Here is a 26,746-nt window from a genome sequence, read left to right on the forward strand (position 1 = left end):
TTACCTCTGCAAAATAAGTTTATTTTACAACTTTATAAACATAATTACTGGACTCTATTTCTAATACATCATAATCTCAGATATTAAAAATCAAACAATGAAAATTAAACACTTTATGAATTACAGATTTTAAAGGCAGTCAAAAATAACTTCAACAGATAATAAAATTCAATATCATATCTTAAAATCAACATATGACAATGATCATGTGTTCATATATAAACACACAAAAGCAATAGATATACATTAAGAATGAACACCACTTGATGAAATTTTGTACTGTCTGATATTTACCATGAACACACTATGTCTGGAATGAGCATACAGAGTATTTCAATAAATGGAACAGCATCATCATGTCACATAATTTGAGAGTGCAAGGGGGCCAATGCCTCTCCTAATGAATGGTTGAGAGACAGCCGAGTCATGGTTATATTACTGGACACAAAAACTTAAGTTAAAGAAATCACTGCAGAATTATGTTCTATCAACTAAATAGTCACATATCTGTGTACGCATGAATTTACCAACATCAAGTTCTTTATGAAAACAACAAAATCTAGACATGAAAACTAGATGTATTTAGAATTGACAGCGTATTGAAAGCAAAGAATATTTAAAAAGTGATACTAAATTAGCATACTACTAAACCAAATGACTTTGTGAACACACTGACCATAGTGTACAAGGATATAAGGCAGCAACAGATACAACTGATCCAATTAGAGTTGGAGTGTTCTACGACAGCATCATAGCAAATTTATTCTTGAAGTGTTTCAGCGACTGTTAGCAATTACAAACAAGGCGCAACTTTTAAGTACGAAACACTTTAAATGATGACCGTTGTTGAAATACCACCAGTGACAAGCAACACATGCATATCAATTTAAAAAAAAAAAATCCAGTATACCACACAATTCTGTCAAAACCAAAGCTTTGCACTAGAAAATTCACTTAGGAAACAACCACTGATTAAATGTAACTTGGGAGTAGTGATTAGATATACCCGTTGCCTAAGAGAAACGAGTCCTGGAACAAGAACTGCACATTTCCATCAACAAGCCTTTGAAGTACTAATACTAGAAGAAGAAGAAGAAGAAGAAGAAGAAAGGAAGATATTGTTCCCTGGATAGTTGTACTATTTTTTGTCAGCATTAAATTGCTTAAAATGTGAGACACACCTAACAATTTACAAAAATTCGTACTGACATAGTGCAATCTGCCTCTTATTACAAGTATTGGAAGACCACTATGAAAACCAATAACTTGTACCAATAATACTGCTTTTGTTGAATTCTCCAAAAAGAGCCATGTACAAAAGATTTTTACATTTGCCAATGTCTTTCTTTTAAAAACATGAATACAGATAAAGACAATAAAAAGTTGTAAAGGTTTTCTACAATATTAGTCTTATATACTTGGAGTTTTCTTCCTACAAAAACTACTCAACATTACAAGCTTTGGCCATTTGTTTCATTCTTACAATAAGGATGACTACAGTCTACATAGAAATTGTTTTCCGTCATGCACTACAGTCTTTTCAACTTATGTTTGAACCCTACAGGCCAAGGGGCATCACATAGAAATCAAGGGCAATCAAAGTTCCCTACACTTGCTTGATAACTTTTACACCACGATTCACATAATAGAACACCACTTACGAGACACAGGCTCACAAACGGGTTCTGGGACAGGTGCCCCCTTCTCGAACGACAGAGATTGCTCAGAAATATTATCTTGTGCTTTTTCATATGCCACACTCTCATCAGTGATACTCTCTTCTGAGAGCTCCATATGCACAGTTTCACAACATTCCACCACCTTCAGTGGTGTACTGCTACTCACAGGTTCTGGCTTTTGAGTTAACAACTGCAATGGAGATGAAACAGCAGAAATAACTGAGGAGCTTTGCTCAGATTTTACAGTACATTTCTTTTTATGATCTTGGTCTTTTTCTGCAGTTTCTAAAGTAGAGGCCTTCCTTTTTCCTATTTTATCTCTTGAGACATATGATTCATCTGATTCGGTGGTCACATCAATACTTTTCTCAGTAGATACATCAAGTTTACTATCTGATAAATATTCTTTAGTAGTTTTCTTAACTGTTACCTGCTGCTTAGTAATTCTCTGTTTCTGGAAAGAATCATTTATTTTCGAAACATAGGGAGAGTCCCGAATCGATCGACGGCATGAAATTGACCTTATTGAAGCTGCAAAGCTGTCACCTGTCTCCCTTTGCTCTGCTGGTTGCTGAATATGAATTGGTGTTCTTGAATGATCTCTGTGTGGTGTTCTGCACGGCAGCTGGATCTCTTCCTTATCAATTTTCACTCTGCTTGTACCTCGTCTTGAACTACGCCTTGGAGAATCCTTAATTTCACCAATGTCACTGGATGCTGCAAATGTATTTGTTCCTTTTTCAGGGCTTGGTTCTAGATGCTTATCAATTTGTGACAATATTAATCTGGGTGATTTATTGCCTACAATATGCTTCACATTTTGCAATACTGTTGAGGCCTCTTTATCATTTCTTGTCACTAACTCTTCAGACTTCACAGTTTCTTTTTCCTGTTGATCTGTTTCTAGAGCAGCATCTGAGGTCAAATCCTCACTTACCTGGCAAGAATCTTCCAAATGATCCTGGGTATGTGTTTTCTTTACAGTATCAACCGAAGAAAGAACCTCAGTTTCCTGCCGATTCACGCTTTCTGTGTCACCTTCCGTGTCTGGCACTGTAGTTTTTGTATCTTTCTTCACCTTTCTTGTCTTTGATATGTTACCTCCTTCTTCTTGCTGTTCAGGTTCATCACTAACATCAGGCTTCAATTTTGTAGCTGATCGGGTGTTATGGCCAGTAACTCTTTCTTCAGTGAGATGGGCTGCTTCTGTACTACTGCTTTTATCATCATTTCTTACTTTACTATTTCCTCTGGTAGTACGGATTATTTTATTATCACCATCCTCATTTTCACTCTTGTCTGGGACTATCATCTCTTCTGACTTACTTCTGACTTTGGCAGAAGATCGTGTTTGTGGAGTTGAGGACTGACTCATTCCCTTCCCATCCTCAGCTTCACCTTTATTTGAACCTATGTTTTCATCAGATTTATTCTGTTGGGCTTTGGTGCTCGACCTTGTTTGTGGAACTGAGGCCTGAACTGCATTTGAAGAATGATCTTCCTCCGTATGCTGACCTTCAGAGCTGGGCTCATTTTCATTTTTAATGGCATCTGTTGATTGTTCACGGCTTTTTGTAGCTGCTTCAGAGTCCCCTGGTGGGTGCATGTCTCTTCTTGTGCGTTTTCTCTGTGGTGGTAGTCTTTTCTGTATCAATGGAGAGCGAACACGGGCTGTCGAGTAAGGTCGGTTGTGGAATGACCTACCCTATGTACAGAAACAAAAAGAAATATAAAATTGTATAAACATGAAAAAGAGTATACCTTAGTGTCAAATATCAATAATACAGCTAACATGTACAGATAAACCAAAAGCAGAAGTTGAAGTCTAATCTTAATTTATAAGCAAGTCGCTGTGCAAAAAACATATGGTCAGAATTCCAACATGCAAATAAACAGAACAAGTATTTTAACATAATGTTGTAAGTTTTGTGTGTGCAGGCCATCGTGTATAATAGAACATGGCAATGTTACTTGTCACCACAAACAAAAGAGTCATAATGTATTCAAACAACTTTGAGATATGACTGTAGGAAAGTAATGTTTATTTGTTGTACATGTTCAAGTGAATCGAAATATTAGTGTATGCTAAAAATATTTAATTTCACTGTAACTAATGTCCATTATGTACAGTTTACAGAAATCAGTTGCCGCTGCTACTCTATTTACGTAACTAGCTAGCGCAATGTTTCTTAAAGGTGATTCACACAGAGCTCTGGTTATTGTTACAATGGTTAAGATCACGAATTCCTACATAAATTTGGAATAAACTAACGAACACAGCAATGCTTCACAATTGCTAAATACGTATGGGAAATTGATAAATGTCCTAATCTCCATCCCCCCTCCCCCCCCCCCCCCCAAAAAAAATCTATCTATCTATCTATCTCCTGCCCTCATCTCTGTCTATCGTCTTCCTCCCAATCTCTGTACATCTCTTGTGCCCTCTCACTCTTTCCATAATCTCCTTCCTTTTCTTTATATCCATTCCTCCCCCCTGACCTTATGTACTGTTATTACAATTGAAACCTTGAATGGGAATAGAAGCTCAAAATGAATGCGTGCGCTTGAAATAATTAGCACGTGGGGTATGAAAACGACCTTTCCAGCTGCTACATCTGTTAGGATAGTAGCTTTATTGATAGTTTTTCATACAGTCGTAATCTACTAACAGTTAGGTTTATAAAGCTAGCCATAAACACAGCTTTCCTGTTCTGTATTAAAAATGACTGTTGTTGTCTTTGGTCCAAAGACTGGGTTGATGCAGCTCCCCGCACTACTCTATCCTGCACAAGTCTCTTCATCTTTGAGCAACTACTGCCTCCATCAACGGTTTTTACCCCCACGCTTCCCTGCAGTACTAAACTGGTGATCCCATGATGCCTCAGAATTAGTCCTACCAACTGATCCCTTCTTCTAGTCAGTTTCTTCTTACCCCAATTCTATTCAGTACTCCTCATTAGTTATGTGATCTGCCCATCTAATCTTGAGCATTGTGCTGTAGCGCCACATTTCAAAAGCTTCTATTCTCTTCTTGTCCTGTTTATCATCCATGTTTCACTTCCACACACAGCTACACTCCATACAAATACTGTCAGAAAGCACTTCCTACCCTAAAATCTATACTCGATGTCAACAAATTTCTCTTCTTCCTAAATGCTTTCTTTAACATTGCCAGTCCACGTTTCATATCCTCCCTACTTCAACCATCATCAGTTATTTTGATTCCAAAATAGCAAAACTCATCTACTACTTTAAGTGTCTCGTTTCCTAATCGAATTCCCTCAGCATCACCTGATTTAATTCGACTACATTCCATAACCTTTGTTTTGCTTTTGATGTTCATCTTGTATTCTCTTTTTAAGACACTGTCCATTCCTTTCAACTGCTCTTCTAAGTTCTTTGCCATCTGACAGAATTACAATGTCACTAGCAAACCTCAGGGGTTTTATTTCTTCTCTCTGAATTTTAATTCCTACTCCACAGTTTTCTTCAATTTCCCTTACTGCTTCCTCAATATACAGACTGAATAACATCCCCTGACTTAAAACTGTCATTCGGTTTCTGTACAAATTGTAAATTCAAAAGCCTTTCCAAGTCGACAACTGCTATAAATGTAGGTTTGACTTTCCTTAGCCTATCTTCTAAGATAAATTGTAGGGTCAATACTGCCTCATGTGTTCCTACATTCCTATGGAATCCAAATGTTCGTCTCCATGATCAGCTTCTACCAGTTTCACCATTTGTACATAAAGAATCTGTGTTAGTATTTTGCAACCGTGATTTATTTAACTGATAGTTCGGTAATTTTCATACTGCCAGCATCTGCTTTCTTCGGAACTGAAATTATTATATTCTTCTTGAAGTCTGAGGGTATTTTGCCTGTCTCATACCCTTGCTCACCAGATGGAAGACTTTTGTCATGGCTGGCTCTCCCAAGGCAAGCAGTAGCTCTAAGGAAAGGTTGTCTACTCCTGGGGCCTTGTTTTGACTTAAGTCTTTCAGTATTTTGTCAGATTCTTCAGGCAGCATCATATCTCCCATCTTGTCTCTGTCTTCATTCCCTTCCATTTTGATAATGTTACCCTGAAGTACATCTCCCTTGTATAGACCATTTAAGTAGTGTTTCCACCTTACTGCTTTCCCTTGTTTGCTCGGGACCGATTTTCCATCCAAGCTCTTGCTATTGATAAAGGTGGGTCCCTTTTCTCCAAAGGTCTCTCTAATTTTCTTGCAGGCAGCACCTACCTTACCCCTAGTGCCCTAGTGACTTATGCTTCTCCATCCTTACATTTGTCCTCTGGCCATTCCGGCTTAGCCATTTTGCACTTCCTGTCGATCTCATTTTTTAGACGTTTGTATTCCCTTTCACCTGCTTCATTTACTGCATTTTTTTTTATTTTCTCCTTTCATCCATTAAATTCAGTTTCTTTTGTGTTAGCCAAGGATTCCTACCAGCCCTCGTCTTTTTACCTAACTGATCCTCTGCTGCCTTCACTATTTCATCTGTCAACAAAGCTACCCACACTACTTCTACTGTATTCGTTTCTCCTGTTCCCGTCAATCGTTCCATAATGCTCCCTCTAAAACTGTACAACCTCTGGTTCTTTTCTTTTTATCCAGGTCCCATCTCCTTAAATTCCTACCTTTTTGCAGTTTCTTCAGTTTCAATCTGCAAATCATAACCAATAAACTGTTGTCAGAGTCCACATCTCCCCATCTGGTTCTGAAATCTCTGTCTTACCATTATTTAATCTGAAGCCTTCTGGTGTCTCCGTGTCTCTTTCATGTATTCAACCTTGTACTACTGTGGTGGATGTGGGCTTTGTGTCAATCTTGACTACAATAATGTGTTCACTAAACTGTTCATAGTAGCTTATCTGTGTTCCTACTTTATTTTATTTTTTATTATTTTTTCATTATTAAACCTACTCGATTTTGTATTTATAACCCTGTGTTCACCTGACCAGAAGTCCTGTTCCTCCTGCCACTGAACTTCACTAATTCCCACTCTAACTAACTTTAATCTATCAACTCCAATTTTTAAATTTTCTAACCTATTTGTCTGATTAAGGGATCTGACCACACTCCAAATTGTAGACCACCACTTTTGTTTCTCCTGATAACACCGTCCTCCGGAGTAGCACCCCCTCCCCTCTCCTCTCCTCAGGGATCCGAATGGGGACTATTTTACCTCCGGAATATTTTAACCATATAGTAGAGCTGCACTCGCTCGGGACAAGAATAGGAAGTGTTTCTCACTAGCATTTCTATATCCCCAATGGTTTCGGCTGTGCATTGCTTCCAGTCAGTCAGTCACTCAAGAAGGAATTCATCCAATGGAATCCTTCATTGAATTTGTAGAATTGAAAGAGAACACTTTCAGTATGATCATGAATTCACTGAAATGAAATAAATAGGATTTCATTGTTTTGACAATAATTTTTTGATGTTCTTAATGCATTCATCGCAACACTAGGTGATATTTTTTGTCTTTCTGTCTAGAAAGAAAACTAATAATAACGCACTTCCAACTACTGGCCTTGTGATTTATTAATCGTAATTGCGAAAACAAGGCAAGTCAATATTCATGGAATTAGAAGACCCTTGCCTTTGAACTTTATATGATTATCGTTTGCTTTTTATCACGTTAGTTAATCAGCTTCTTAACAGAGGACACCGAGCGAGGTGGCGCAGTGGTTAGCACACTGGACTCATATTCGGGAGGACGATGGTTCAATCCTGCATCTGGCCATCCTGATTTAGGTTTTCCGTAATTTCCCTAGATCACTCCAGGCAAATGCCGGGATGGTTCCTTTGAAAGGGCATGGCCGACTTCCTTCCCCATCCTTCCCTAATCCGAGCTTGTGCTCCGTCTCTAATGACCTCGTTGTCGACGGGACGTTAAACACCAATATCCTCCTCCTCCGCTTAACAGAGAGTCTTATTCCATTGTATAATTGCAGTTGGTTCAGACTGCATAACGCTATTATTACTAAGCTGACCATAAGCTGCAAATTATTGTGTGTGGTGGCATTCCTGGCAAATTCAATAGGGTAACTGATGATTTCATCTGGGATGGATTGAATTAAATGAATGCAATGGCCACCAATTTAGCTCTGAATTTTTACGATCAAATAGTCTATGTCCTTATTTTTTGCTGCCAAAATGGCTCATTCACTCAACCAAACAGGGATTTTGTAGCAATATTCAGGAACATTCTTCTTTTAGTGTTGTGGAAACAAAATGTGGCCAATGGAAACATCGACCGGAATTTTTCCACAGCCAATGTCTAATAACTGCTTGGAAAACACTTATGCGACTTGCGTATTTGTTGTTACCTTGAAGAGTTTTTACATATATCTACAAAGTCAATCACTTCAAGCAAGTGTTTATTTCATCAACAGCTGTTGATCTTGGAATGATTGACAGTGTTTGGCGAAAACCTTGGGCCAGCAGAATCACTGGATCTCCAAATAGGCTCAGATTACTGTGCAACAATGTTCCAAATTATTTTGTGCGTCAGCTCTAACAAACTCTATTGTATACGTCATAATGGACTGTGTTTGAGAAATTCCTATTCGGTTTGCCCCCAAATGCTGTCTACACTCTTCATCAGTCTCACTGATTCGATCATTCACATACGGCACTTGATATTTTGATGCACCACTGGTGGCATTTTTTCCAAAGAAACAAACCAGGAACTGAAATCAATTAAATGTTTGCACAACACCAAATTATCATGAACTGATCTCAATTCAATCTTTGCCACATACCAAAGATATGATCACCACCAATAACACATTGCAATATTACTTTCAATGGTATTCTTGTTCACACAATATCAAGTCAATGCAGAATTTTGTTGTTATGAAAACATGTGACAGCAGAACTGTTCAACAGAACATCACATTTCTTTCACTGAGATTTTCATACTAAAATACCATCGAAATTTCAGACTCTTCTGGTGGATTTTCCAAAAATTGTCTTTCATTAAAACTTTGTCCTGACATTTAAGAACACACACAAAAAGCCAAATCTGTCAAGCCATTCTCAAGTGATGATCTTTCATACATGCAGCAATTGTTTTTTTATTTATATAGATTGGATTCAGAAGAGTACTGCTGGTGTTAACCAACCAAGATGCAGAATTCCAAATGACGACCATTTCTTAAAGCTAACCATATATTGCAAGAGAGTGATAAACTTTCAGGTGATTGCCTGTTATCTGAATAACAAAATCAACTTGACAAGGAGGAAAAAGAATGTTGTAACACTATAGCAAGAACACAAATACACATACAATAAACACTGTTTGATAAACTACTACATTTCATTTGTCTCAAATGAGAACAAAATCAGTAATAACTTCAATGCACTTCTATGATCTGCCCAAAACCAAAAACACACTAGTTATAGTTAGAGGTAACTGTTAGCTTCATTTATTATTAATTAATTAGTGTCCCTTGTGGATAAATGGATAACATGCTTTATTTAAACTGAGTAAAGGAGGTGGTTCACCAAACAGCAGAAGTGTTGAGTTGTTGACAGCACACAAAAGAGAGTGGCAATTATGCCAACTTCCAGAAGAAATCCTTTGATGAGCTAAGAGAGTACACGAGTGCACCCCTCCCCCTCCCCACATGCACCTACACTGTACTGGATGGAGAGAGAATGCTGGGATTGCAGTTCTGGTAGGTGGAATAGGATGGGGGTTGTGTCTGATGGTGTGGGTAGATGGGGTAAGAGGCAGGAAGCAGGAGGAGGAAGGTATCAAGTGTGAGGATTGGGAATGCAGGAGGGAGGGGTGGCAGGTGCACTGGCTTGAAATGTGGCACACAGATATCAGAGCTGGTGAGGTGCAGTGTCTCTTGTGGGTAAATAGATAACATGCTTTATATAAACTGGGTAAAGGACACAGTTCACCAAACAGCAGAAGTGTCGAGTTGTTGACAGGCACACATAAAAGAGAATGGCAACTATGCCAACTTTCAGAAGAAATCCTTTGATGAGCTAAGAGAGCACCCGAGTGATGGAGAACTGTGAATTGGGACGGGGTGACAGGTCAGAGGACGAGGGAAACTGTTCGGTAGAGGGTGTAGGGACGGTGGGTTTGCGGATAATAATTATTTGTGGTGTGTGCAACTGAAGAGAAACTCTTTTCAAAAAGTCAAGTGTTCAATTTGATGGGAAAAGTGCAAATATCCTGACCTGGGAAGAGACTTGCTTGATTTTGTAGTTCAAAAAAAGAAATGTGAATATGCTGTTACAACTGATACGACTCAAACTGAAGGTTGCAAAATAGTACATAAAGCAGCATTTTGCCAATGGAATTTGAAGTTATACATGGGTGGGTTCGGCAATTTAAGCTATGAAATTTTTTTTTCTGCATGTTGCAGAACTACAATGGCACATTAACTGTCTCAAGCTTATGAAAACAGTTTGATACCTCATCAGCATTAGGTGATCCTATTTTGAACGGAACAAAAATTGCAACCGTTAGCGGTTTTTAATCAGAAAACCGTCGCCAAGGGAGAAAGCTTCCCAGCTGGTATTCACGTATGCATAAATAAAAATTACAGTAATGGTGGGTGGATACCAGGAACTGGTCCTAGACTGGATTTCAACAATGTAAAGTAAGTGGTCAGGGTCTCTTCTTCATTTAAAATCAATGCTTCTGTTAGTTTTTGTGGTTGGTACCTTTAATTCCAACAACTAACCAAAGTGTGAGGTGATCAATCTCTTCATCCTCGGAAGGAGGATACAAAAGGCAATTCCTGGGAAGAATGATTATATGCAAGATACAATTAGACAGCAATAAAATCAAGGAAAAATAGGAGGGGAGTGAGAGGGGGGAAAGATGGGTGAGTGTCCCTGTCCACAATGCAGTTGGAGGTCCCCTGCAGCAGGGTACATGGGAGATGCGTCCCACCAGCATCACCTCACCGTTCGTTACCCCAAGAAAACGAGCAGCAGAGACGATAAAATTTTAGGAAAGATACAACATTACAAATGACAAACATAAAAGAAGAAGAGAATAAAAAGGTGGGATGGGTAGTGGCCCCACCAGACTGCTGAGCAAGGCCTGCCATGGGTCCCCTGGTGCCTCTCCCATCTCTCAGGCAGTCAATGTGGCCAAAGTGTCCAACCTCACAGAGGTGAGTAGAAACCACACTCGAGGGTGAAATGTAAAACCTGGCAAGTCACGTTGGCGTAGTCCGCTAGCACCAGAGGTAGCTTGCCTTGCAGGTTAAGATATTGCTGCAAAGCAGCCAAATTTGGGCAGTCTAGTAGGATGTGGGCCACTGTCAGGCGGACATCACATGGGTCCTCATGTCGGAGGATGTGTCCATGGGTCAGCCAAGAGTGGCAAAGGCATAGCCAACGAAGGATGGTGGACAAGCTGGCAATCAATAGAAACAAAAAGTGAAGGAAGGAAATAGTGACTTAGTGATTATTCCTGCCAGTACAAAAGTATGTTGTACCCACTGGAAGCGTTATCAATCAACCATTCACACCTAGTTTGAATTCCACAGAAACTACTGGATGGTTATGATTAATGTGCAGCTACTCACAGAGGTCCAGTGTCAGCTATAATTATCACATGGCAGTGAAATATGGTAGATATGCTAACGTAGAACCAATTTATGGGGAAGAGGGGGGAGGGGGAACAACGTTTGTTTCACTTGTGGCCACCAGATGTGGCATCCACAGTGTCATTTCACAAGCCATAATGTGAAAGAATGGTATACGTATTGAGAAGAGAGACTCTGTGCTGTTAGTGAAACAGTTTTCTGTGAAAAATAGTTGTTATAGTGCTGTACTGAGTGAGTAGAGCCTACTGAAAGATCTAAGTAGAGTCCCTATGTCATTAAATGGTTTAAAGATGATAATGAAATTCAAAAACACACGAACTTGGTGTAGCACCTGGATGAGGAAGGTGTAGTTATTGATGAGGTTGCTATTGCTGTTGCTGAAACTGACCAAGCAGCACATCTCTCGAACAGTGCTTGTGCAATGTCATCAGAATTGTCCATTGCATAAGTACAGAAAGTTTTATGGCTTACTTTACGCTGGTACCCATACAAGATCCAGATGGTGCAGTAACTGAAACCTTATGATCTGCAGCAGCACTCTGAATTTGCTTTTCAGTTTCACCCACGGACCTAAGTTGGTGACATGTGAGCAAGATACACCGCAGGGTTCAGTGAATACACACTGTTGTGGATGAAGAGCCATTGCATTCGTTGTACGTGATTATAGGGTGTGAATTAATGAACACCTTCTTCTTTGAAGACAATTAACCCAGAGGGCCTCTTAGGTGCACTGTGAAGTCTATATGTTATCAAGACCTCCTTGTCCAGCATGTAATTCCTGCTTTGGAAAGGTGCAACTGTTTGGAAAATTCGGTTTTCATGCATGGTGGGGCATCACCTCACATTGCTCGCACAGTGAAAGATGTGTTTAACACACTGAACGTCAAGGTAACTAATTAGCTCCTACTGTTACAGTGCTGATTCATTGGTACAATGTTTACTATCACTCAGCTTATAAAATTTGCCTCTAGATGTAGTTAGCATGCTCAATATTGATGCTTAACACTTCGAATTATGCATACGTAAATAGTTATAGACTTTTGACTGTTGCTGCAGTGAAATACCGATGACTGATAACTCTGCTACTGTGTTGTTCATTCGCTGACACTGTGCTGTGCTTCGTAATAGTTTTTTACATTTTGTTATTTAATACTATTTCTGTGCTATTTTTTAATGTTCGCAGTTTCCAAATTTTTTTATATAAAAATGTGTCCCGACAAAAAAATTCTTGAGTTATTGGAAAATGTTAATGATAATATTTTAGTGAAAGTAGCAGCAGTTCAGAAAGCGACAATGATGTTCTTGCTGGTACATTGATTGAAAGTGACAACAGTGTGAAATGGTCACACCAGACATACTACAGCTGCTACCACATCCATTTCACAATGTGCCTGAAGCACAGCATATGCCAAAAGTGGGATCTCTAAATTGAATATTTCACTTTCGGGCGATACAGAATGGTATACATCGGGCAGAAAATAATGCACAATTATTATAATTACTATATCTGTAAATAATATTAAAAATTTCATTTTTCTTGTTCACAGAAGAAATTTGTATAGATTTATGTATATTATTGAGCTTTCTTTAAATTGAGTGTAGTGTTATGTTAATTATACTGAAACAATATTAAGTTGCACATAGGCACAACAAAAAGAATCCCACAATTATAGCTTTCGTCAATAATAGACAGACAAATAGTGTGTGTGTAATTCTGATAAAGTCCTTTCTGGCTGAAAGCTTACTTGTTTAACAGTCTTTCTGTTGTGCCTATCAGCAACTCTGCTACATGGTGAGTAGCAATCTATTCTTTTCATAATCCTGGATTTTCCATTGTTTGAAGTATAGAATTATGACAGACTGGGTGTTATTTTTTATATTTTTAAACTGAATGCAGCTTGATATATGGCAATTTAAATAGAACATTGCGTTCAAAGTGGCTGACTGCAAAAGTGTTCATGCAACCTTTCACAAATGTGTTGCCTCCAGAGGTTTCCCAGATGCAGGGCCTTCAAGATCACCTGATCTCAATCCATGCGTCTTTTGGCTGTGGGGATATCTAAAAGAATGTGTTTACCAGGGACACTTTCAATCTCCACCTGATCTGAAGGAAACATGTTGCTCCTATTCCACTGGAACTGTTATGAGAAACTTTTGATCACATCATTTTACAGATGCATCTCATTGACATCTCCGGCACTGATTTTGAACAAACTGTGTAAGAAGCATTTAATAATGAAATCAACACTATGCCTTTCTCACTTGTTTGACTTTCTTCCATTCACAGCACCACATTTACACCCGTGGCAAAAAATACAACTCTCCCTCCCCCCCACCACCCAAGTGGAAACTGGTTTCACATTAATTCCAGCCCATACTGGACGTGTGTAAGTAGCTGCACTTTAATAATTATAACCACGCTGCACATGCTGAACAAAACAACTCGTGGTAGGAGACTATTTGCAGTGTGTATACCACTGAAGTTTGCTGCTTGGCGGTCAATATCGGAAGAACTAGTCATGCGGAGAGGGGGAGGGGGGAAGAAAGAAAGAAGAAGAAACTGGAATTTCCAATAGTCGTGATGGGACTGAAGATGACTTCCTTTGTGGTACTGACTGAGCAGCACTTTGGATTGTCTAGAGAGCGTGAAGAATTAGATGTTGGTAATGCTGAGATGGTGGGAAGTGATAGTGCTTGATTTGGGTATGTACAAACTAGTTGATGCAGTTTTCTGAAATTAAGTGGGGTATCTTTCTTCAATAACCACTACTGAACTTGTACCTACCCTACACAGTAGCTTACAAATACATGATGAAATTAACTACCACAGCAAGTTAAATGTATCTTTAATACACCTTTGCTACATTCTAAGTTTCAACAACTTACATACAACATCAGACCATACAAACATATATAATACACAAATTACTGGCACTACTTCAGAAAGCAACAGCAACTTTACAATTTCTGTGTTGGCAACAATCCAACATCGGAGCTATGTGATGCAGCTCTTACAATGAAGTTTGGTTTCCTGGCCCAGGGAAGTTGTGAAATTACATCACTGACAACATTAAGCAGTATGGAGCCACAACTAGCTTGCACAGTGCCTTGTTGAAAACTTGGTTTTGTGGGGTCTATGCCACACTCTAAACCTACCATCAGCTCTTACCAACTGAAATTGGGACCCATCTGACCAGGCCACACTTTTCCAGTCATCGAAGGTCCAACCAATAAGGTCATGAGCCCAAGAGAGGTGCTGCAGGTGATGTCTTGCTGTTAGCAAAGACATACTATTAAAGTCAATTGGCAACAAGAAGGATGTTCATTGTGGAAAATTTAACTTTGTATTAAAAGATAATGTTTTTCTATAATAACAGCAAAAAATAATTAGTTAGTTGTGTATGTACCATATTAATCATTTTTATTTAATCTTAAGTTATTGGATCAAAGCATGTGTTAAGTCCAACACTCTTTATTTAAATTTGAAGAACACAGCTGCAGATTTCTTTCACTTATTCATGTTTCTAGAAATGAGCTTTAAACACAGCAACATACACTATACTGTCACCTGCTGCCATAGCCCATTAATGCCAAATTTCACTGCACTGTCCTAATGGATACATTCATCGTACGCCCCACATTGATTTCCATGGTTATTGCATGCACTGTTGCTTGTCTGTTAGCACTGGCAACTCTACGCAAGTGCTGCTGCCTTGGTCATTAAGTGAAGGCCACTGGCCACTGCCTGCCTGAAATTTGGTATTCTCAGCATACTCTTAACACTGTGGATCTCGGAATGTTGAATTTTCTCACTATTTCTGAAATGAAATGTTTCACACACCTAGCTGAAATTACCATTCTGTGTTCAAAGTCTGTTAGTTCCCATTGTGCAGTGATAATCATGTTGAACACCTTATCATATGAATCACTTGGTACAAATTACAAATGTGTGAATTCCTAAGGGACCAAACTGCTGCAGTCATCTGTCCTGCAAATTACAGCTCTGCCAATGTACTGTACTTTTATACCCTGTGAATGCAACACTAACACCATCTGCATATGTGCATATCACTAGCCTACGACTTTTCCCACCTAAGTGTATGTTGCTGTGTTTAAAGCTTATTTCTAGAAACATGAAAAAGTGAAACAAATCTGCAACTGTGTTCTTCAAATTTAAATAAAGAGTGTTGGACTTAACACATGCTTTGATCCAATAACTTAAGATTAAATAAAAATTATTAATATGGTACATACACAACTAACCAATTATTTTTGCTGTTAGTACAGAAAAACATCTTTTAATAAAAAGTTAAATTTTCCACAATGAACATCCTTCTTGTTGCCGCACTGATGATATTATTGAAAACTATGTTATTACACAATGAAAGCATTCCCATTAACCATTTTGATATAAAATTCACAATGTCTTTTTGCTATAATTCTTTAATGGTATACTGTTTGTGTTATTGGAACTATTTATCCAAAATCTGTATCTTCTGGTTAAACATGGTGATTTATAGAATCTTCAGAATGGGCACCCTATTGGTTTCTCTCCAAATTTGGTTCAATCCTACCCCTCCTTCTAAGCAACCATGCATTGACATACTAATGTCTTCCTCATTGCCAGTTATCACAGCAATTGAATTGATGATGCCAGCACAGAAATTTTTATCTCCTCTGGTTCTCTAATCATCCCCACAACGTTTATGTAGCGAATAACTCACACCAATATTCTTTGCTTCACTCACTATAATGTATGGTGAATTAAGTTGTTCTACTTATGTTGGCCGGTGTGTTCTTCCTGTCCAGGTGCTCAGTCAAGGTTCAGCTCCATACAGCAATCACGTGATTTTTGAGGGCATCATCAGTGAAACTGTTTTTCTGCTGTATTTTACGAAAATGGAATGGCAGAATTTAGAGCAACGTTAGGCAATGACATTTTGTGTTAAACTTGGGGAATCTGTGGATGTCACCTTTGAAAAACTGAAACAGGCCCATTGGGATGGGGAACATTCCTTACCAAGAACATAAGTTTTTCGCTGGCACAAATAATCTTTTTGCAAGCCCAAGACAACATTGAAGTTCGAAATGAGCAAATCACAGATCCAAACAATGCTGATCTGGATTTTTGATGGTGTGGATATTGTGCTTAAAGAATTTGTTCCTTCATGACAAACTGTCAACTAAGTGTTTTACAAATATGTCCTTGAAAGGCTATGGAAAAGGGCAAATCAAGTGAGTTCGGACATTGCAGATAAGTGAGTGCTCCATCATGACAATGCCCCACTTCCATCATGGAATTTTTGACCTCAAAACGCGTTCCACTTGTTCCACAGCCCCCCTATTCACCTGATCAGAGTCCTTGAGACACTTTTCTTTTCCCAACATTGGACAAGGTTTTAAAAGGACATTATTTTGAGACTCTTGAGAAAATTCAAAAGAATGTGGCCTACATGTTAAAGATCTTACCAGCTGAAGGATTTCAGCCCTGCTACCAAGTCTGGTGTATAATTGCCGAAGAGAACAATATTGATGTTAAAAATAAATAAATAAATAAAAACTTTAGTAGCTAAATTTTTACATGTTGTGTGATAAATAACCTTTTAAATGGAAATATATATAAGACTCTTAGACCCATTCCACATCCACAAGGACCATCTGACTCGGGATCTGTAGAACATAAATTAGCGTATCTGCTTTTCTCTGCAAATATTTATTGTGTATTCTTTCTAACTACATGTCAATCAGAATGAAAAGTACATCTAATCTATCCTAATATAGGAAAGGTTCAAAGGAAAATTGTCTGATGAACAAGCCCCAAGGATATGTCTAAGACATTGAACGTGAGAACTCACTGGAGGTCCAACAGATCCTCAGGGTATTTTTTTTAGTAAATTAGCAAATTCCATTTGGGCCAAGAACCTCATGCTGCTCAGAACAAGGCCAACACAACTGGGCTACAGCAAATGCCCCAGAGCTGTCCATTAATGATTGTTTTCTCACCTATAGCCTTCACCCAGTTAGTGCACAGAGCCCCTCGTGGCAGATTTATTTATTCATTTTTTGAATAGAAGTCTGTTCTATTCTTTCAAATATATTTCATTAAGTAAAGATCCCCAATAATGAAGATGCACAATTTTTCATTGTGAAAATACAAAAATGCAGTAAGTGAAGCAGTAAAAAAGGAATACAAATGTCTCAAAAATGAGATTGACAGGAAGTGCAAAATGGCTAAGCAGGGATGGCTAGAGGATAAATGTAAGGATGTAGAGGCTTATCTCCCTAGGGGTAAGATACATACGCCTACAGGAAAATTAAAGAGACCTTTGGAGAAAAGAGAACCACTTGCATGAATATCAAGAGCTCAGATGGAAACCCAATTCTAAGCAAAGAAGGGAAAGCAGAAAGGTGGAGGGAGTATATAGAGGGTCTATACAGGGGCGATGTTCTTGAGGACAATATTACGGAAATAGAAAAGGCGGATGTTCTTGAGGACAATATTACGGAAATAGAAAAGGCGGTAGATGAAGATGAAATGGGAGGTATGATACTGTGTGAAGAGTTTGACAGAGCACTGAAAGACCTAAGTCGAAACAAGGCCCCGGAAGTAGACAACATTCCATTAGAACTACTGACAGCCTTGGGAGAGCCAGTCCTGACAAAACACTACCATCTGGTGAGCAAGATGTATGAGACAGGCGAAATACCCTCAGACTTCAAGAAGAATATAATAATTCCAATCCCAAAGAAAGCAGGTGTTGACAGATGTGAAAGTTACCGAACTATCAGTTTAATAAGTCACGGCTGCAAAATACTAAAGCGAATTTTGTAAAGACGAATGGAAAAACTGGTAGAAGCGGACCTCGGGGAAGATCAGTTTGGATTCCGTAGAAATATTGGAACACGTGAGGCAATACTAACCTTACGACTCATCTTAGAAGAAAGATTAAGAAAAGGCAAACCTACGTTTCTAGCATTTGTAGACTTAGAGAAAGCTTTTGACAACGTTAACTGGAACACTCTCTTTCAAATTCTGAAGGTGGCAGGGGTAAAATACAGGGAGCGAAAGGCTATTTACAATTTGTGCAGAAACCAGATGGCAGTTATAAGAGTTGAGGGGCATGAAAGGGAAGCAGTTGTTGGGAAAGGAGTGAGACAGGGTTGTAGCCTCTCCCCGATGTTACTCAATCTGTATATTGAGCAAGCAGTAAAGGAAACAAAAGAAAAATTCGGAGTAGGTATTAAAATTCATGGAGAAGAAGGAAAAACTTTGAGGTTTGCCGATGACATTGTAATTCTGTCAGAGACAGCAAAGGACTTGGAAGAGCAGTTGAACGGAATGGACAGTGTCTTGAAAGGAGGATATAAGATGAACATCAACAAAAGCAAAACGAGGATAATGGAATGTAGTCAAATTAAATCGGGTGATGCTGAGGGGATTAGATTAGGAAATGAGACACTTAAAGTAGTAAAGGAGTTTTGCTATTTAGGGAGTAAAATAACTGATGATGGTCGAAGTAGAGAGGATATAAAATGTAGGCTGGCAATGGCAAGGAAATCGTTTCTGAAGAAGAGAAATTTGTTAACATCAAGTATAGATTTAAGTGTCAGGAAGTCGTTTCTGAAAGTATTTGTATGGAGTGTAGCCATGTATGGAAGTGAAACATGGATGATAACCAGTTTGGACAAGAAGAGAATAGAAGCTTTCGAAATGTGGTGCTACAGAAGAATGCTGAAGATAAGGTGGGTAGATCACGTAACTAATGAGGAGGTATTGAATAGGATTGGGGAGAGGAGAAGTTTGTGGCACAACTTGACTAGAAGAAGGGATCGGTTGGTAGGACATGTTTTGAGGCATCAAGGGATCACAAATTTAGCATTGGAGGGCAGCGTGGAGGGTAAAAATCGAAGAGGGAGACCAAGAGATGAATACACTAAGCAGATTCAGAAGGATGTAGGTTGCAGTAAGTACTGGGAGATGAAGAAGCTTGCACAGGATAGAGTAGCATGGAGAGCTGCATCAAACCAGTCTCAGGACTGAAGACCACAACAACATATTATTTCCACGTTATTAGCAATCAACCATTAATGTCTTAACGAAGCTATTTCTGTCAGATTTGTAGAGAAATTTGCTTCTATTAATTTTTGCACTGAGGCAGTTAGTTTATTTGAAACAAAGTGTTTCATTCCGCACTATTGGCTACTTTCAGCTTCGTTCAATTTCAAGTGCAAATTTTCCATTTTCTGGGACAAATGACATTATATCATAATAAAGAACCAAACATGAGAATACAGTACTGGACCTCCAAGAAAATTGGTATCACAAAAATCTCATAGAACAGCTGAATATCAGGTACTTCAGAGCGCATCTGGACATAGAAATGTGCAATCAGAGCGGAATGAAGCATTTTAGTATGGTTTATGAAATTCCGATGCTGCTGGAGTAGTCTCTGATGTCCTGTTCCTTTTAATACACTGTACAATTGCTTAATGACACACACACACACACACACACACACACACACACACACACACACACACACACACACACAGATTATATATATATATAAAAAAAGCGCTGGCAGGTCGATAGACACACAAACAAACACACAAAATTCAAGCTTTCGCAACAAACTGTTGCCTCATCAGGAAAGAGGGAAGGAGAGGGAAAGACGAAAGGAGTGGGTTTTAAGGGAGAGGGTAAGGAGTCATTCCAATCCCGGGAGCGGAAAGACTTACCTTAGGGGGAAAAAAGGACAGGTATACACTCGCGCGCGCGCTCACACACATATCCATCCGCACATACACAGACACAAGCGGACATATGTAAAGGCAAAGAGTTTGGGCAGAGATGTCAGTTGAGGTGGAAGTACAGAGGCAAAGAAGTTGTTGAAAGACAGGTGAAGAATGAGCGGCGGCAAATTGAAATTAGCGGAGATTGAGGCCTGGCGGATAACGAGAAGAGAGGATATACTGAAGGGCAAGTTCCCATATCCGGAGTTCTGACAGGTTGGTGTTAGTGGGAAGTATCCAGATAACGCGGATGGTGTAACACTGTGCCAAGATGTGCTGGCCGTGCACCAACGCATGTTTAGCCACAGGGTGATCCTCATTACCAACAAACACTGTCTGCCTGTGTCCATTCATGCGAATGGACAGTTTGTTGCTGGTCATTCCCACATAGAAAGCTTCACAGTGTAGGCAGGTCAGTTGGTAAATCACATGGGTGTTTTCACACGTGGCTCTGCCTTTGATCGTGTACACCTTCCGGGTTACAGGACTGGAGTAGGTGGTGGTGGGAGGGTGCATGGGACAGGTTTTACACCGGGGACGGTTACAAGGGTAGGAGCCAGAGGGTAGGGGAGGTGGTTTGGGGATTTCATAGGGATGAACTAAGAGGTTATGAAGGTTAGGTGGACGGTGGAAAGACACACTTGGTGGAGTGGGGAGGATTTCATGAAGGATGGATCTCATTTCAGGGCAGGATTTGAGGAAGTCGTATCCCTGCTGGAGAGCCACATTCAGAGTCTGATCCAGTCCCGGAAAGTATCCTGTCACAAGTGGGGCACTTTTGGGGTTCTTCTGAGGGAGGTTCTGGGTTTGAGGAGATGAGGAAGTGGCTCTGGTTATTTGCTGGATGAAAAATCTGTTTTCAGGTTGTTGATGTAATGGTTCAGGGATTCCGGACTGGAGCAGATTCGTTTGCCACGAAGACTTAGGCTGTAGGGAAGGGACCGTTTGATGTGGAATGGGTGGCAGCTGTCATAATGGAGGTACTATTGTTTGATGGTGGGTTTGATGTGGACGGACGTGTGAAGCTGGCCATTGGACAGGTGGAGGTCAACGTCAAGGAAAGTGGCATGGGATTTGGAGTAGGACCAGGTGAATCTTATGGAACCAAAAGAGTTGAGGTTGGAGAGGAAATTCTGGAGTTCTTCTTCACTGTGAGTCCAGATCATGAAGATGTCATCAATAAATCTGTACCAAACTTTGGGTTGGCAGGCCTGGGTAACCAAGAAGGCTTCCTCTAAGCGACCCATGAATAGGTTGGCGTACGAGGGGGCCATCCTGGTACCCATGGCTGTTCCCTTTCATTCTTGGTATGTCTGGCCTTCAAAAGTGAAGAAGTTGTGGGTCAGGATGAAGCTGGCTAAGGTAATGAGGATAGAGGTTTTAGGTAGGGTGGCAGGTGATCGGCGTGAAAGGAAGTGCTCCATCCCAGCGAGGCCCTGGACGTGCGGAATATTTGTGTATAAGGAAGTGGTATCAATGGTTACAAGGATGGTTTCTGGGGGTAACAGATTGGGTAAGGATTCCAGGCGTTCGAGAAAGTGGTTGGTGTCTTTGATGAAGGATGGGAGACTGCATGTAATAGGTTGAAGGTGTTGATCTACGTAGGCAGAGATACGTTCTGTGGGGGTTTGGTAACCAGCTACAATGGGGCGGCCGGGATGATTGGGTTTGTGAATTTTAGGAAGGTAGAAGGTAGGGGTGCGGGGTGTCGGTGGGGTCAGGAAGTTGATGGAGTCAGGTGAAAGGTTTTGTAGGAGGCCTAAGGTTCTGATGATTCCTTGAAGCTCTGCCTGAACATCAGGAATGGGGTTTACCTTGGCAAACTTTGTATGTAGTGTTGTCTGAAAGCTGACGCAGTCCCTCAGCCACATACTCCCGACGATCAAGTACCACGGTCGTGGAACCCTTGTCTGCCGGAAGAATGACGATGAATCAGTCAGCCTTCAGATCACGGATAACCTGGGCTTCAGCAATGGTGATGTTGGGAGTAGGATTAAGGTTTTTTAAGAATGACTGAGAGGCAAGGCTGGAAGTCAGAAATTCCTGGAAGGTTTGGACAGGGTGATTTTGAGGAAGAGGAGGTGGGTCTCACTGTGACGGAGGACGGAACTGTTCCAGGCAGGGTTCAATTTGGATAGTGTCTTGGGGAGTTGGATCATTAGGAGTAGGATTAGGATCATTTTTCTTTGTGGCAAAGTGATATTGCCAGCAGAGACTACAAGTGTAGGACAGTAAATCTTTGACGAGGGCTGTTTGGTTGAATCTGGGAGTGGGGCTGAAGGTGAGGCCTTTGGATAGGACAGAGGTTTCGGATTTGGAGATGTTTGGAGGAAAGGTTAACTACTGAATTAGGGTGTTGTGGTTCCAGATTGTGTTGATTGGAATTTTGAGGCTTTGGGGGGAGTGGAGCTGGAAGTGGGAGACTGAGTAGGTGGGAGAGACTGGGTTTGTGTGCAATGAGAGGTGGTTGAGGTTTGCTGGAAAGGTTGTGAAGGGTGAGTGAGTTGCCTTTCCGGAGGTGGGAAACCAGGAGATTGGATAGTTTTTTGAGGTGAAGGGTGGCATACTGCTCTAATTTGCGGTTGGCCTGTAGGAGGATGCTCTGAATAGCCGGTGTGGATGTGGGAGAGGAAAGATTGAGGACTTTTATTAAGGATAGGAGTTGACGGGTGTGTTCATTGGCTGAGTTGATGTTTAGGTGAAGGATTAGGTGGGTGAGGGCAATGGCTTGTTCAGTTTGGAACTGGTATAGGGACTGATGGAAAGAAAGGTTTCAGCCAGAGATGGGAACTTCAAGTGTGAGGCCTTTGGGGGTAATGCCAAGTGTCAGACAAGCCTGAGAAAATAAAATATGGGAGTGTAATCTGGCTACGGCGAAGGCATGTTTGCGTAAGGAATGTAAATAAAACTTAATGGGGTCGTTGTGGGGGTGTTGTGAGGGTGACATGGTATTAGAAGGTGGAAAGTGTAACATGAGGCTGAAGTGAAAATGAAAATATATGTGGAGAGATAAAGGTGAACTAGAAAGCAACTGGAGATCTGGTGTGAAAAAAGGTGAAAAGTGTTGGTAAAAGCTGGGCTATGTTGATTCTGTGGTGAACTTGGGTTGGTAGACAACGATGTGCACAAAGGTTAGTTGGTTGTGTTGCCGCCAAAATACGTTAAAGGGTGGAGAAATTCGGGAAAATTTCGAAAAAACTGTGTGTAAATGTATTAAAAGGAGTGGTTTTGTGATGGCAGATTATGAAAATGAGGCTAACAATTGTCTGACAAAGCAATAATGACGTTAAAACCTGTGGGAAGCGGCTAAAAATGATAAGTGATGTGGTAAAAACGGAAATGGAAATAAACCGAAAGTTATTAGAACTAGCCGAAATGGCTGTTAAATAGGTGAAAGGAACTGTTTGTGAACTGGAAACGGTGGATTTTATAGCAGCAGTTGTGTTGAAAGCGGAAAAAAAATTAAATAAATAATTTTTTTTTTTTTTGTTGTGGTTTGGAAGTGGGTTATGTATTATTGAGTATATATGGGCGGGATAAAATTGTATGGTAGATTACGGTAAAAAGGAGAAGGTGAATACAAAGTGAAACTACTTGCAAAAACAGAAAGAGAAAATAAGATGACAGAAAAGATTTCGAAATGCAACAGTGACAATAACAAATGTAATTGTTGGGTTGGATCTCACTGTCCTTTAACTTAACTTTCAAAATGAATAAATTTGTCTCTTCCATACAGAGATCTAAGCACACGCACCAATAACTGGGAGTCACATACAATATTCATTGCTACAAATGTCATGGGCACAATAAGTTGACCCACTTTACAGGTGAGGCGGCATAGCATAAATAAACATCTTACACTGTTACACATATAGTAGTGAAATTAAGCTGCGTATCATATTCTTAACCAGCGGACTCATTGTGGCCACTCCCTACCAACTAAACCAACAATAATTTTTCTTCAAGATGTAATGTTTGGGCATTTACTGCCTTGTTGTTTATTAACATTGGTACTAATCATCTGTACTGTATTGTCAATCAGCAACAAAATTTATGCTATCAAAATCAATGAGACAAATTGACCAATTTTTTTTCCATCAAATATGCATGTAATCAAAATATATAAAAGAAAACAGGATGCCGATGAGGAAAGTGATGTCAGAAATGATTATGAATGTCTTCAGTCAACATTTTATATCACCGGTTCTCCAAGAAGTGCCGACCCAAAGTGGGAAGCAGAAAAATTTGACTCAATTTCATTCATCATAATCTATGTTTAAGGAAAGCCTGCAACTGTCATTCATTCTTTAAATACAATAATGACACTGCAGCACTTATTTTTTCCATGATTCGCTTGACATATTACGAGAAGTTCTAATCATCATGATCAAATATTTGCATTCATGCTTCTGTGTTCTGCTGTCTGTCTTGCACTGTAGCCATCTATTTGTGGCTATAAGATACTTTGCCTTCTACATTATGCAAAAAATAAGACACACGCAAAACATCACTCATATTGTTTCTGAAATTTCAGTCTGTGGTTTTTTTTTCTGCAGAATGTAGTAGGCATAGTACGGTACCTTAACCTAAAAAAGACAACACAATACAGCGAAAGAGAGGCACAACACACAAAATACTTCAGTAAATATTTTCACTTGACAAGCACAGAAAAAAGGGGGAGGGGGGGAAGCGGGGACGTACCCAGTACACTTAATGATTATTTAATCCAGAAACTTTTGTGAAATGCAAAGATAGTAGAGGTATCAACTAACACCACAGGCAATCAGACAATGAATTATGCTAAATATGAGTTCGAGTAAACCCACATAGTTCTGACAGTTGAAACTATTACAAAGCTGCACATGCACAGTAGAGACAGTTTAAATACGGTTGTGACACTTTGACTCGAATGAACCTATTATTTTCTTCCAAACATATTTTAGAGGCTTTGTCAATAGCAGCCCAACAAACACAGCATTGGTTACTAGTTACAGGATATTACCCAGAAACTAATATGTTAGTTGCCTTATGCAAACATCTTTCAACTCATCTATGCCACAAATAGGTGATCCTTATTTCACCGAAAATTACTAGCAGGTTTGCTTTTGTAGTGCCTTCATACAGTAATTCAAAGTCTTGTCAGAACTGTGATAAAAGTTTCATTATTCCATACTGAGTGAATGTAAAAATTAGTCTTCACTACTGGTCAGTTTGTTACCACAACCAAATTGCCTACTTTCACATCTGTTGGCTTTGTCACTTCACAGCCAAAGTGTCAACTTTCAACCTAGCCTTCACCTCAGCCATGCTACAGATCAGACTGTCATTACAACCAAGATTTTATATAACTGTAACCATAACTGTTGACAAGAACACAAAACAAACTAAGGCAACCTATTTTGCCAGTTAATCAAGGTTCTACAAAATGTAAGCAACTACTGATCAGTAATTTCAATGAAATAAAAAGACAGTGATGATAGCACCAATATGCTGAAACCCACTTGTGGATGATATTACCAAGTGAACACAGTTCATAGGTAGTAGGCCTACAAAGACTTTCAGCGGAGAGTGAAACTGATTGTGAGGAAAATGGGCAAACAAACTGGTTCATTGAATTAGGTGGTATCTGATAGTTTGTTTGGCAAATGCAGCAGAATAAAACAGACTTTCAATTCAACATTCTTATCTCATACACTACAAGTGTTCGAGGAAAGGCACTTCCATCACAGTTGTCTGTCTTTTCATAGTATTTACTAAAAAACAAACAAAATAATCAGAATATATATTTCCTAACCCCTGTGGGTAAAGACAATGGGATGATACAGCAGTGCAACACAAATAATTATTCATGCCTGCCAATTTGTTTTGTGCTAAGAGGCATAATTTTACCGAGTTGTTTACGTAAAAGGGAAAACAGAACGCTGCACATTATTACTCATGTACATCAAAAATAAACGCTGACTCAACATGTTCTTTCTATATGCAATTCAAAATGAGCTTCGAGATAAATTTATTTTTAACAGAAAATACAAATGTCACAACTAAGATTACCGTCAAATATTGCTGGCTTGTTCCTGGGCCTCTCTGTTGACTACCCCTGCGATACGATGGCAGCTGTCTGTAAATGAACGTAAACACTTCATATTGAAAACAATAATAAAATATCTAGTAAAGCACACAACATTTACACGAAACTGGATATGAGAGAGCAGGCATAACTTTCGCTATAGGTAGTGATTGAAGTCTTCGCTATGCACGCTAATACCTTAGGAAACGATCTGGTGTATAAATGTAGTTCGCTGGCGCGAATCCTTGATTTTCTGGTCTCCGATTTCGAGACTGACTGTTCCGAGAATAGTTATGGTGCCTGCTTCTCTCATGTCCGTGATATGCCATCGGCGATTTCCCCATTACTGAAACAACAAAAATATGAAATGGAAAACTACCATATCCTTGGTTTGTGATGATAGAAAAAATATCAACTATTTATCACAAATTCTACATCAACAAATCATACTTCAACCGGTTACTCCTCCGATACAGGAATGGCGTCTACTTCACAATCACACAACCAATATATGCATGAAAAATATACCTGAAGAGGTAGAATAATACTTATTTACAGTGAAGAATGCTCTATTTTGTCAATATTTTACCGTAATACAATTAAAATGCATATTT

At 39.5% G+C, this 26,746-nt stretch overlaps 1 protein-coding gene across 3 annotated transcripts; it reads right to left on the reverse strand.

Annotated features, from left to right (window-relative positions):
* On the reverse strand, positions 1 to 26,721 carry LOC124606638. 3 transcript variants are annotated; one of them, XM_047138633.1, is made up of 4 exons: positions 26,583 to 26,721; positions 26,331 to 26,478; positions 26,117 to 26,183; positions 1 to 3,384 (listed from the first exon to the last, which is right to left on the reverse strand). In XM_047138633.1, the coding sequence occupies exons 2-4, from the start codon at positions 26,474 to 26,476 to the stop codon at positions 1,639 to 1,641; spliced, it is 1,959 nt and encodes a 652-aa protein (XP_046994589.1). In that variant the 5' UTR covers positions 26,477 to 26,478; positions 26,583 to 26,721; the 3' UTR covers positions 1 to 1,638. The 3 variants fall into 3 exon arrangements, with proteins under 3 accessions (XP_046994589.1, XP_046994592.1, XP_046994590.1); XM_047138636.1 differs by lacking the exon at positions 26,331 to 26,478 and having other exon boundaries at positions 26,583 to 26,632; XM_047138634.1 differs by lacking the exon at positions 26,331 to 26,478 and having other exon boundaries at positions 26,512 to 26,616.
* Positions 26,722 to 26,746: the final 25 nt, after the last annotated feature.

This window comes from Schistocerca americana, chromosome 3 (genome assembly GCF_021461395.2).
Source record: "Schistocerca americana isolate TAMUIC-IGC-003095 chromosome 3, iqSchAmer2.1, whole genome shotgun sequence".
Classification (NCBI taxonomy): domain Eukaryota; kingdom Metazoa; phylum Arthropoda; class Insecta; order Orthoptera; family Acrididae; genus Schistocerca; species Schistocerca americana.

Coding starts and splice junctions, on each gene's coding strand:
- LOC124606638 (XM_047138633.1), bottom strand. CDS start 26,476: ATGGGGAAATCGCCGATGGCATATCACGGACATGAGAGAAGCAGGCAC. Junction 26,184..26,330: donor ACACCAGATCGTTTCCTAAG/GTATTAGCGTGC, acceptor GTTCATTTACAG/ACAGCTGCCATCGTATCGCA. Junction 3,385..26,116: donor CAAGCCAGCAATATTTGACG/GTAATCTTAGTT, acceptor TTCTGTACATAG/GGTAGGTCATTCCACAACCG.